Source organism: Vigna angularis, chromosome 10 (assembly GCF_016808095.1).
Source record: "Vigna angularis cultivar LongXiaoDou No.4 chromosome 10, ASM1680809v1, whole genome shotgun sequence".
Lineage (NCBI taxonomy): Eukaryota > Viridiplantae > Streptophyta > Magnoliopsida > Fabales > Fabaceae > Vigna > Vigna angularis.
The window spans coordinates 28,129,645-28,143,749 of NC_068979.1; the positions used below are offsets into that span (position 1 = coordinate 28,129,645).

A 14,105-nucleotide genomic window follows, 5' to 3' on the forward strand; every position below is an offset into this window, starting at 1 on the left:
ATCAAATTTACTCAAAATTTATCTTCATGGGTTCCGTTGATGTCATTTCAATCCTTTATAATTTTTTAATGTATATTTGAGATGCTACATATAACTTGGTAGTACAGACACAAGAATCTCTTTTTAGTGCAGTGATGCTTATAATAAAAATAAGTTGTATAACCCACTTTTTATTGTCTTACGGTTCCATGTGATATGACTACACTACAAAATATAAAGGGACCAATTATTATCTATTTACTTAATCATATGAATAATTAAATTCATTTTAAATATTTTATAGATTTGAGAATAAAAATGGACGAATTATTATCTATTTATTTAATAATATTAATCATTAAGCTCAATCTAGATATTTTCTTACTTACTACACAGAATTGAATTAAATTTTATGTGAAGAAGGATTAAATAAGTCATATTATTGGCAGCATCTCTGATATTATCGAAGCCTGGCCAGAATATGAAAAAGGAAAATGCTCTGCCAGTGGTACTACACTACATAACAAAGCATATATCCCATTAACAACTAACCATTAAATTGTCAAAATCATTATTTTATTGGCATGCATATAGTTTAACCAAATAGCTTATTTGTGTATAATTTCTTTATTTTTCTATTTGTTGTCTGTAATATAAAACTACAGTCGAAGCTTTGTATTATATTATTAAAAACCAATTCAGTTATATTAAAAACAATCCAAGAAAATAGTTTATGCTTAACATTCATTATATATTCCTCAACACAAAATTATGTATAGGATATGTAAACACTAATATTTAAAAAACAAATCTAGCAAAAGAGGGAATATAATTCCACCAAATATATCATGAGTGCATGAATAAGATAGAAAAATTGAAAAAAAAGGACATGTCATTCCTAGAAGAATTATCACAGAAGCATGATAAGACAGCAAATGTTCTTATTCAACAACAAATTATTTTGTTTAGTATGTATTTCCTAAAATTTAATTCTTGCCTATTTAGGTGCAAATAATGTTTAGAATAAGTTTTAGTTGGACACTTCTCGAGCAGCATATGGAGCTGCCAAACGAATGTAAAGGAGTGCAAGAAGAAAGGAAAACAAGTGCATCACTCAAGCTTAAATTGATGCGACTTTGACGAGAGAGATGAGGAAAAAAAAGTAATATAAAACATGATATATATATATATATATATATATATATATATATATATATATATATATATATATATATATATATATATATGGATCACATAAAATAAAATAAAAATAAACATAAGTTTATATACACGTAAAATAGTTAATAAAAGATCTTTTAAAATAATATAAAAAATAAATCTGTGAAAATTTTAACAATGTTTTATCACGGTGAATACTTGTATATGTTGGCTCACCCTACATAAAATACATGCTTGGCCAAACAATAGAATTAAATATTTCAATATAAATATAAGGACTAGCATTTTTAACTTTCAATGATGATTCTTTATTGGAATTTATCTTGGAGATTAATATGCTTATTCAACCTCAAGTAGTAAATCACCTATCTTCCTTCCATCTCTTGCATATCTGGAGTCTTTTTCACTTTTTCTATTTTTGATTTCTGTCTTATTTCTTATGAAATCTTATGTATGTTGATATGTCTATTTATCTAATTCTTTCATCATACGTTATTAAATTTCATTCATAGTTGTTTCCAATCCATTTTTCTATTCTATATTACCCCTTCAATGGAATCCTTGAATAGATCTTATTGTCATATTACTTCACAATAAAAAAAAAAAGTGAAAATGGAATTCATAATGGAAATTTGAGTATGATAATAGTTTTTGGTGTTCTAAGTTTCAAATGCATCTACATGTTTGTTTTTTCTCTTAGGTCACATTTGTCAATCTTATTATGCATATTGAATTAGACATATTGAATGTCCATTCTTTATCATACAGTCTATCCTAAAACAAATAAAATAAATGAAAAAAGAAAAACAATATATGACAAAAGAAAAACAATAAATACAAAAGAACAAGTTGATTCTCTAATTTTTCTATAGTTAAATTATTTACTTTGTTATCATATCATTATCATTTATTTAATTTATAAACAGAGATCTCAAATTAACTAAATAAGTTTTACTTAATAAAATTTAACTGTATAAATTAAAAATTTATGGGTGGGTTCGGCTCAACACGGATTTAACTTGGGTGAATTAGATTCTTAGTAGGTCAAGTTCAATTTTAACCCATATCAAAATTTACAATCTTTTTAAAACCCAATCCGGCTCAAACTTGTGGTGAGCCGGATTGGTCCACGAGTTTTAATTTGTTTTGACAATACTAGGTGCATATTAGAACGTATTCCTTAAATTTTCTTTTTCTTTCACACTAGTACCTGTGCTTTTTATAAAGATAAAAGACTTTCTTTTTCATGAGTTTCTCTCTTTCCATAAGGTTCCAATTTTATTTACAATGTTTAATTATCATCAATTAAACTGGCTTTTGCAATAATAGTAGACAACTAACTTATCCAAATGCGATAAAATTAGCTTTTAAAAATTAAAACCATAAATCTCAGAACTGGATTGAATCGATTGATTTCACTGAATTCATTTGAGAATCATTCCCTAGGATTTGTTTGGGGTTGTTTTTAAGGGATTTAGGTCAATCAAATTTCAATATGATTTTAACAACTAAATCTATTCAAAGTGAGTTCTTTGTACTAAGGCTAACAAATACTTGGCTTTACAATCCTAATGGGTGTTTTTCATGTCTCGGTATCGATGCACAACACTAATTTGAGAATCAAGTAATTGATTTGATGAACTAGGTTCACCCAATAAATTTGATTGTTTACTCATGTGAATATCTACAAGGATCTAGAACATCATAATCAATATTTTTTGGTAAAATGAGAAAGTAGAGCATTCTATAAAGGTGAAGATTCATTAACTCATTGTCTTAAGGTTTTTGGTAGAGAATGATGTCAATTCTTTATGTGGTTAGACTCAAATCTCATTGGTATTACGTCTCCTAGTTAAACCCCTCCTTTATAAACCTAACAATATGTGTATGCATGAATTGACATACTTATGTATGAGGTGTGATTTTTATAACAAAACAAATATATATGTAGTAAGAGAGATTGTCTTACTTTAGTAATGGTCTAAGTCATGTAAAGTAAGATATCTAATGATGAGAATTTATTATATCATTAATCACATGTTAGTGTTTGGGAGAGTGAATCATAATATATTTTGAGGAATGAATAATGATGTACTTTAAACTTATCATAATCCATGTAGTCGATGTTAGATACATGTAATACTGAAATGAGTCAAATATTAAATTTTTAATGAAAATATTTAATATAAGTCTTCTAAAATATGTTTATAAATATTCTTTGATAGATATATATAGTCCTTTCTCATATATGCTTTGGCGTTACATATCTTTAATTAATATAATAATTATTAGTTTAATTTTTCAGTTCAACTTATTCAACTATTAAACATTAGACCAGTACCTTAACCAGTTCGATTTTTAAACCATTGCTTAACTGTCCTGTTATTTATGTGATTATTATATACGTAGAAGAGATGAAGTAATTTCTCTAGGGGAAGTCGATATCAAAGAGAATTTTTCAGATACCTTGAATTCGTGAATCTTGACTGTTATGATCTCCAGAAATAGTAAATTTTGTATTTGGTAAGGAAAAATTACTAAGAATATTCATAAAATGTGTTTAGAAACAAGGGAATAATGTGTTCTTGTTTTTTAAACGAAAAATCTATTCATTATCACTTTTAAATGATCTAATAATAGCAGCAATAACATATTTTTTTAGTAAACCTTTTATTTTAAAATGGAAAATTAAATTCTCACCTTCAATCTTAATTAAAATCTATTCTCGAAAAAAAAAGATCTTTTAGAAATATTTTTTTCTTAAAAAAGTAAATATTTTTATTCTCATCTTCATATCCTTAAAATATTAATAGTCTCCTACTATCACACACGTGTCTCTTCAAATAATTGTCATAAAATTACTTTTTATGATAACAATGTTTTTGGTTAAATAGTTCTTTTATCTCACTGTTGTAATATTTCTATTTTAAATTTTCTTATTTAATAGTTTCAGTAGATAATTCATTAACCCGTTAAATTAAAAAAGAAAAAAAGAGAAGAGGAAAGAAAGCATGAGATGAATAAGAATATATATTGAGAATTTAAAATTTGATGTGACTTTATTCTGGTTGGAAAGTGGTGACATGTTTTTTCAAGTTGTATTGGTGTGATAGTAGAAGAGATTATTATCTGCAGATAGAAAATAATTAATAAATGGAATAATAAGATTGAAGTTTTGTGTGTCTATATATAGAGAGAGGGAAGATAAGAAGAGATAGAAAGTAGTAGTGAAGTTAAGGTGATCGATCTGAAAGGTATGGGTAAGGCTGAAATGTGTGTCCTTGAAGAAAGGGTAGAACTGAAATCGAGTGCTGAGAAGTTCTTCATGTTTCTGAAAAGCCAAAATCAGCAAATTCCAAGCAACGTACACACTGAAAAGCTGCATGCTGTTGAGATCCACGAAGGAGAATGGAACACTCCAGGCTCTGTCAAGCTTTGGAAGTATAATATAGGTATTATTATTTATTATTATTATTATTATTATTACTAGACTAGTTAAATAGTTATATTTATTTTTAACTGATTCAATTACTCATTTAGTTTCTACAATTTATAACTTTATTCTTTCGGTTTCAATATTTAAAATCATACTTTTCAACAAATATTATTTATTCCATTTTAGTTTATGGATATTATTTTTGAATCCTAATTGTTTAAAATATTAGAGACAAGAGATTAAAAGTAGTGTATACATATAAGGGATAACAAATTATTAATTTCAAGTGTAAGAGCTAAAAGATAAGATTTGTTTAAGTAATAACTTATAAATGAATACTTATACCACTTTAATTTAATTAAAATTTACTGAAAGTATGTATGTTCATATTATCAAACAATTGCAGACTTTTTAATTTGAAAATTGTAGTTAAGGTTATTTCTTATCGAAGGACGGTAAAAAAAATGATAAATAGACATAAGAAAAAGAAATGGTGAGCTCCTATATAAAATTAACCCGTAAAAAAAATTAAAAACATTGAATAATATAAAGTTGATACAAGATCATATAATTTGTTAAATTATGACCATATAACATAAAAAAATATTGTTTTTTAATAGTCAAATATATAATAAGATTGTATAAGATCTCAAATTACAATTTTTTTTGTTGATTGTTTTGTCAGAGGGGAAAGAGGAAATATTCAAGGAAAGGGTTATAATTGATGAAGTGAACAAGAAAATAACTTATGTTGCTGTTGGAGGAAATGCCTTGGAGTTATACAAAAGCTACAAGGCCATTGTGAAGGTTGAGAAAGGAATATTGAAACTGAGAATAGAATATGAGAAGTTCAATGAACACATCCCTCCACCAAACAAATACCAGCAATTTATCATTAATATCGTCAAAGACATTGATGCTAATTTAGTCAAAGGTTAATGTCGATTTACTTTCTAATTCTGGAATGTTGATTTTAAAGTTAGTAGCAATATGCTATTTTCAGCATATTTATTTTATCCTTCCATGGAATGTGTCAAGCTCTTATTTACAAAAAAACATGTGGTTTTATCTAGGCTTAAAAAGTTAGTTTCTTTAAGCCATTTATCTTATAATAATGTATCAAAAGTGTGTAATGTTGATGTATGAATAAATGGAGCTTTGGATATTGTATGGTGTTGATAATGGAAAAGCCTAAGAGGATGAATGTTAGGTTTTTCTTATATTTACTTTATGTAAATATAAAACGACGTAATATTGGAAAATAATCTCTAATTTAATAAATTAAAATTATTATATATTTACAAATTAAATTATTCTATTATAATTAATAATTAAAATTTATTTTATAAGTGTTAATAATTTAAATTACAATAATATTATATATTTACCTGTTTTAAATAATTAAATTATTCTTTTATTAATTTTAATTTAAAAATATATATTAATGGACCTGAGATGGAGCAGATTGGAAAAGCCAACCTTGTCGAGATTGACCCACCTTATCATGCCTTCTTAAAAGTGTATATGATTTAGGTAAATCTCTTTTCTAATAACCTTTTCATTTATAGCAACTTTTTCTTATGCACGCTAAATGGACCAACTTTGTAGGGTACTAAAAATTACCCCAAAGATTAACATACAAGACATGGACGATATTCAAAAATGAGTTAGATAACACATTATCATAGAATAAAATACTGACATGAGAAAATGACAGAGAAAAAGCACTAAATGCTCTTTCTCAAATGATAATTTGATTTTTTTAATTTAAAAAATAACTATATTACTCTTAAATTTTGATAAAATAAAAATATAAATTAAAGTGAAGCGTATACATGTGTTATTTATCCTTGTCTAACATAGTTAATTTAATATTATTATTTTATTATAAAACATAGGTGTAATATTAAGAACATAATTATATATATATAAAGTTTATATATATATATATATATATATATATATATAAATTTTATATATGTGATTATGTTCTTAATATTACTTTTTTGTGTAACGTTTAGTGATAATAACGGATCGAACATGGATAGTGTCTATCCGCAATCCGACTTATCGAATAAAATTGTATCCACTACTCGATCCGCTACCTACGCGGATACCCGTTTAAAAAATACTTGCGGATATTTTAAAATTTGCAGGTATCAAAAAAAATATTTTATACGTTTTTAAGATAAAATATAAATAAAATTACAAAAAATATATATAATATTATATAAATTAAATTAAATATAAATTAAAATTTAATTTTAATCAAATTTAACCTAATAAAATATAATTTAATTTAATTTTTAATTAAATTTAATTAAAAAATATATAAATTAATTTTTTTTATTATTTTTTGCGGGTAACTGATACCCGCGAGTCGGGTAGTACACTACTCGTACCCAACCCGTTTAGAAACGAATATTAAAATACCCGCTATATGTTACTTACCAATAATAAATATCCACATATAATAACTATCCGTAGCAGATTTTATCCGCAGATACTCATATTTAGATATTTTTTTGCCATCCTAATAGGATTTAACCATATTTACATATTTTTTTCCCATCCTAATAGGATTTAATAAGATGACAAGGTAGCCGTACCGAAGTCCAAAACGAAAGAAGAGGAAAAACAAATACTTCTATTAATTTATTTAATCTTAAAATATATGCAATCTCTTTTGGTACAAGTACATAAAAATAGATTAAATTAATACCCTATTAATGTATGGAGTTGTCAGCTTAGGTTTCAAAGTTTGATATACGAAAACATGGTCAAAGTTTTATATGTGATAAGCCCTTGAAACCAACAACATCAACCCACTGAATTTGCACAACCACTTCACCCCTCTCAACATTTTTCAATCTCAAAATCATTTTTTGGACAATATCACCATCATTCCAAACACAACTGCTCTCTTCAGCAAGGTAATTACTTCTATTTGGTTGGATCCTCTTCACTGCGCAACCATTTGGGAGGTTTTTCAATTCCATCTTCTTACACTTAAGAAAAGGTATGAAGTCTATTTCTGCCTCACCCATTTTGTCATCCACAGTGAAAGTGTCTTTGTCATAAACTGTCTACGTAGAAAAACAAAATGCAAAATATTCATACAAATCTATGAGTACTTAAAAGAAGAAGAGAAAATCAAGTGTCATGGCAAATAATACAAAGGTTACATTCACTTATGTCATAGGTATGGGTAATTTGTGACATAAATGTAAAAATAATGAAAAACATATTTGTTAATTTAATTTTTTATTTTAGATTTAGAAAACATAAAAACTTAAAACTTATAAAGTTTTCAAATATTAAAGATAAACAAGTAGTATTTAAAGAAAACGAAAAATCTTATTTGGTTAAAAGAAGGTTGGTGAAAAATATAATTGATCAAATGCTATCTTTTGTAATCAATTTCGTACGAGTTTTGATTTAAAGAACAAGGTAATTATTCCATGCTGAAATAAATTACTTGCTGGTATAGTGGTTTGCATAGTAATTATTCTAAGCTTTTGGAAAACAAAATATTCTTATACAATTAATTACAATATTGGATTCGCCGATTCTTTGGAATAATGGGTTAAACACTGTAAAATGAATTAAACTAAAAACATCATGAACATGTTCACTTAGTATAAAAAAATGAACGTCATAATTGATAAACGTAATAATCAACAAAACCAATTATACGGTCGTTATAAAACAACTTATAGATAATAGATGGTTCTACTCAATTAATGAAAACAAAAATAAAAATAGTTAGAGAAAGAAGCGTAAATTTTGAAATATACATATACTCAAAATCTTACAAGTTATATAACAAGGGGAAGTAGTTTTCTATGTAGATTAATTAAATCCTAATGAAAAATACGGTTTTTATGTCATATAATTTACAGTCTAGTATAAAGAATTAAATATTAAAAAACCATGATGAATTTTTTGTAAATAAGAGTAATATTTGTATCTCAAATCCCTTATGATTGTCGGGTCTTATAAAGTCTAACATACGTCGAATTTTATAACGTCTGACGTAAATGGATTTTTTTACATTTGATACCAAGTGGTATGATGTAAATGATTTTTTTAAATGTTGCATACAATCTTTTTCCTCACTTTTTTTTTTCTCGGATAACTTATGTGCACAACTTCTCTTTTATCTGGTGGTAATCTTGGGTGTGATGGAGACTTTCTTTGTGACCAACACAGCTCTTTTAATAGGTTGTAAGGTGAAGTTTGTATAGCAGATGGAACAGCATGTCCAACAAATAATAAATATTATTAGAATAGATTCTAATCATGACTTTGATACTATGTTAAGAAGTAGATTTTAAATTTAACTTAATCCTATAAAACCGATTTGTAAAATAAAATTTACACTCACTTATATACTCTACATTAACCTTATTTTTAATCGATGTAAGATTTTTAGTAGATATAACATGATAAAGAAATTCATATATTTGTGAAAAGAAAAACATAATGTGACTTGGCTATAGTACTTTGTATAAAATTAATCATTGGTAATGAAATTGGGTCAGGTATTTGTATAAGATCCAAATTTATATTTCAATTTGGATTACGTATTTGCGTGAGTTATAAATTTATGTTTAATATTTTAAGATATTTTATCGATATTATTATAAGTTAATTTTAATTTTAATTTTATTACGATAAGATTTTCTTTTTATTAAGATAAGATATTTTTTTTTTCTGTTAATGTAGATTGCATGAGAACTTACCAGATGTAATGGGGTATTAACATCCTTTACGTAAAGGGTCATTTCTTCATCCCACGTAGGATTGCAGTTGCTTTTTATAACACGCGTCTTCAGCTTCTGCATGAGTTATGAGATAAATGTTTAGACTTATAAAAGAGGTGATAAACTTTTCTATAAATACTTTTAAACAAAAAATAAGAAGAAAAACCTCAAACTATATTTATAAATTAGTATTAACTTATCCATAAATTAATTACTAAGAACTTTCATATACAACTTTTTAATTTTAATTTGTATATAAACTAATTTTACTTTATGGAAAATTAGTTTTACTAGAAAAAAAAAAACACTGTTCAAATATATTCTTAACGGTCCAAAAAGTGTTTTATCTGCAAATTTTGATCAAAATATGTAAAATTTTATATTGAGAGAGGTTGCTGGGAGTGTTTCTTCCTATACTTTCTCACATTTTTTGCTTTCTGTATCCTTACACAGACATACAACCAAACATGGTTAAGAAGATGAAGACAGAAGAATGATTATTGATGAAATGAAGGTTTGAAAGCAAAAGAAAAGATAGGGTTGGAAAAGATGTAAACCTGATCAGCCATTGTGACGACGACATAAGGATCACTGGCATGAGAATCACGAATTGCAAGATTAATGCCTTTTATGATTCGAAGTTTGAGAATACCTAACACACTATTGTCCATTGAAACACACCTTCTTCTTCCCTCAAAAACAAACACTTTGATGTCTAAACACAAGATTTTTTTACCAAGGTTTCATTTTTATTTTTAACAGTTTTCGCTTACATTCGAAATGTGTGGTTCCTCCTGTTTCAAGACCCTACAAACAGGCTCAATCGAACAGCATATATACACACACACACACACACACACACACACATATATATATATATATATATATATATATATATATATATATATATATATATATATATATATATATATATATATATATATATATATATAAAGTTATCGTTTCATTTAAATTTATCTGATTTTTTAAATTTAATCAGTTTCTTAAATTTAACTGTTTTCCTAAAAAATAAATAAATAAAAATCATCTATTAAATAAATAAAAATTGTTTACAAAATAAACAAAAACTATAAGTTAAATTATAAAAGTATTTATATTTATTTTTATAATCATAATTTTATTATTTTTTATTATAAAAATAACACACATGTACATAAGATATATTTTAACTAGTTATCAAATAAAGTAAATTAGTTTTAATAATAAAAATGGAAGCTACTTTCAGTTTTTAACCCATGCATATCTAACTAACCTTTTATTAAATACATAAATTATTTACTCTATTCTTTTCACTTTAATTTGATATCATACAAACTATACTTTATTTTCTTAAATATAACTAATATAGAATAAAATAATAATCTTGTAGCTTCTCAATATAAATTACAGTAATAGTAAAAGGTATAATTTTTTTATCATGTTATTTATTTATATTGATGTTGTATGTGTACATTTTTTAATGATTTTGGTAAACTGAGAAGTACTCAATTTTGTATTCAAAGGATGTCTTGGTTTACCGAACACAAATATTAAATAAGATTTGATTATCTATTACAAGAAGATTCACATCGATTTGTGTGACATTCAAGGTTTAAACTTTCTAAGTGAAATAATAGACATACAAAATTAGAAAAATAAAATAAGATATGGAAGCTTAAGAATGTTTAAGAAGCATAATCAAACTCAACCTAAAATATGAATCTCAAATTTACTTCTTATAGTGAAAGTAATGATACAAGAAGTTTGAATCAATTATACTGTTAGTAAAACAATAATTGAAACATAATTGTGAAGAAAAAAAACACATACAAGAAACCAGAGTTGAATTGTAATTTTAAAAATTTTCTACACTTGTTGTAAATATCATTTTATTGGTAGTGTTTAGACTACGTTTTTACAAATTAAGTAATCAATTGAAACTAATGAAGAAATATAGACCCAACATTTAATTCTTAATTGGTTGTTAAAATGTTTTAATTTTACTTATTTTTAAATTACTCTCCTTCTATGTTAGTCATGTTAGTATGAATAAAAATTACATCAAAAGTAGACAAATAGATAAAGAAATTATATACATAATATTTTTATACAAGTTAGTAGTCATACAAACTATGTCTAGTTTCAATAAATTGATTAAGTTTCACTAAACATTAATGATGTGAAGTACAATTTGAGTATTATTTTGTCTCGTAGTCATTTCTAACAACCTCTTTAGTATTATTTAGGGTTAAAGTCATTCTTAGGTAACCCTTTTAGTACTCTTTCAACAAGCCACTTTTGATTCAACCAAGTATACTTTTCCAAGCCACTCTTGACTCAATCAATAATTTATTTCGATAATATCCCTATTCACATAGTTAATGGTCATATGTCACTCTAGGAATGAAAATTCTTCATAGGTAGTGGCTACATGTTCTCTTCTTATTGGAGATGATTTTTGTCATTGTTTCCAAGTTAGGTCGAGGTAGTGTTTTTAGGGTTTTGCTTTTACAATTTCGAGACACCTTAAGCCCATAAACAGAGGTGTCTCCCCCATGTAAATTGACCTTTGAATTTCATTAAAGTTATGATGTCATTTTTGTTTCATATTACTCATCTTAGATCATCAAAGGCTGGAGCATCTCATGTGGTCTCCTCTAGCTACCTTTCTCTAGAGTTGGCCTAATCTCTCTAAGAGCACCATCAAACACCACCCCATCACCTTCCAAACACCAAGGTCGCAAGCCTTCTCCTCCATAACCATCCAAATTCCGCACCATCTCACCTTTTTCACCATCACCATAGCTTCTCTTCTATTTTTGGCCTAACCTAGCAACGAAGGTTGTTATCATTCCTACATCATCTTAGAAAAATCTTGGTAGAGGGATTCATTAGTAACATTGAATATTATATCATCAACATAAATTTGAACTATAATGAAATCATAGTTGATGTATTTGCGAATCAATGTAATATCTACCTTCCCTATTGAAAAACCGTTTAGGGTCAAAAAAGAACTTAAGCGTTCATAAGCTCTAAGAGCTTATTTCGAACCATACAACGCTTTATTTAGTTTACAAACGTGTTTATTTGTAGAGCAAGCAAAACTAGGAGGTTTTTCCACATATACTTCTTCTTTGATTTCACCATTTATGAATGAACTCTTTACATCCATTTCAAATAATTTAATTTTGTTAAATGCTATAAATGATAATAAAATTCTAATAGCTCCTAACCTGGCAATAGGAGCGTATGTTTTTATGTAATCAATACCTTTACATTGGAAATAACTTTTAGCAACATACTTCCTAAACACACAAAGCCAAACCAATGGTAGGGTGCCATGTCATTATATTCTTTATCTAAACCTTCCTCCTTCAGAAACCCTAGTTACCGCATCGGAACAACGCTAGCGATCAATCAACATCTTCATCAAACCATCGCGAAAGTCATCAATCATCAGAACCTACCACCATAAACTCTTTCAAACTCACGAACCAACCAACGCACCTCCATCAACGAATCTTGTGCCTCCTTCATATCAACCATCGTGAATCACTAGCCTTGTCTCCTCCATCAGCAACCGCCACATCCTTCATTAGTCACCTAAATCGAAGGCCATCTACGACACAAAAACCCCAAACAACTAAAAACCCTCGCATCATCACCTTCATCGTGCCACAATGAGCCACCACAATCAACCTCTACGACAACCCCAAAACCCACTTACACTTGAGACCACTACCCATAATCTTGTACCACCACGCATACTAGAGAGCGTGAAAGCCACATGTAAATCAAAACAACCACAGAACGTGAATCACGAATCAAAAAGCGTTAAATCGCGAGTTTGTGTGAGCTTCGACTCCATTATCTTCAATCACCATCATCCTCTCACCAATTCGCATATCCACCCTAGACCAACGTTCACCACTGTGAGATTTTTCTTCTCCTTCTTGCAACCAAACTTGCAAAATGAAAACGATAACTAGAAAATCCTAAATCGAAGCAGCCACCACGAGTCTTCGAATATCAACCTCCAATACAGCAAAACCCTAATTTTGGGTTGAAGAGGGAACTAACACATGGAAGTCCCTCATTGTGCAGTGTCTCCTTGGGTCAAACAATCAACCCTAGGTCAAACAGTTCAAGCTAGTTAAACAAAAGGGCCTAAAATGACAATATCAATATCTTTTGGGTTTCTTTATAATTTTGGAAAAAATAAAAAGGGTTAAACTAGGATTTTGGGGAAAATTCAGTTATTGATAATTTATTATATATTTTACAAAATAATTAATTTAATTATATATGAAAATATCATCAGAAATATTTGCCAAATAATTTTAAAATTGATTAAATATTTTAAAATATTTAGGAGATATTACATTATCAAAGAAGAGATTTCTTCAACACAATAGTCAAAATCCAAGTCCAATCAAGTTTTATACGAAGAGACCAACAAAAAGTAGAAGAGACATTAACAACTCTGGTTTGGAGGAGCAGTCATCCATCACATCTCTCTTTCTCTTAATTTTATTTTCATTCATCGTGTATTTCACTCATCCATAGATGTCCAAGCTTCTAGAGTTGTTAATTTCATTATAAATTATGAGGTTAGGTTAAATTAATGTCTTTGTTCTTTTTATTATTTGTGTTATCTTTCTTCTATGTCTTTTATCTCTTAATCATATGATTGAATGAGTTTTCGCTACCAATTTAGAATGTACTTTGATTAGTGGTAAAAA

The 14,105-nt window shown here is 27.1% G+C and overlaps 2 protein-coding genes across 2 annotated transcripts; one reads left to right on the forward strand and one right to left on the reverse strand.

Moving 5' to 3' along the window:
• Window positions 1-4,371: 4,371 nt before the first annotated feature.
• Window positions 4,372-5,759, forward strand: LOC108335508 (MLP-like protein 328). The gene is made up of 2 exons (XM_017571533.2): window positions 4,372-4,610; window positions 5,280-5,759. The coding sequence occupies exons 1-2, from the start codon at window positions 4,415-4,417 to the stop codon at window positions 5,531-5,533; spliced, it is 450 nt and encodes a 149-aa protein (XP_017427022.1). The 5' UTR covers window positions 4,372-4,414; the 3' UTR covers window positions 5,534-5,759.
• A 1,615-nt stretch (window positions 5,760-7,374) lies between these two features.
• Window positions 7,375-10,034, reverse strand: LOC108335593 (protein C2-DOMAIN ABA-RELATED 9). Its single transcript, XM_017571622.1, has 3 exons — window positions 9,918-10,034; window positions 9,340-9,435; window positions 7,375-7,680 (listed from the first exon to the last, which is right to left on the reverse strand). Exons 1-3 carry the CDS (start codon window positions 10,029-10,031, stop codon window positions 7,375-7,377), a joined length of 516 nt encoding a protein of 171 aa, XP_017427111.1. The 5' UTR covers window positions 10,032-10,034.
• Between the last annotated feature and the right edge of the window lie 4,071 nt (window positions 10,035-14,105).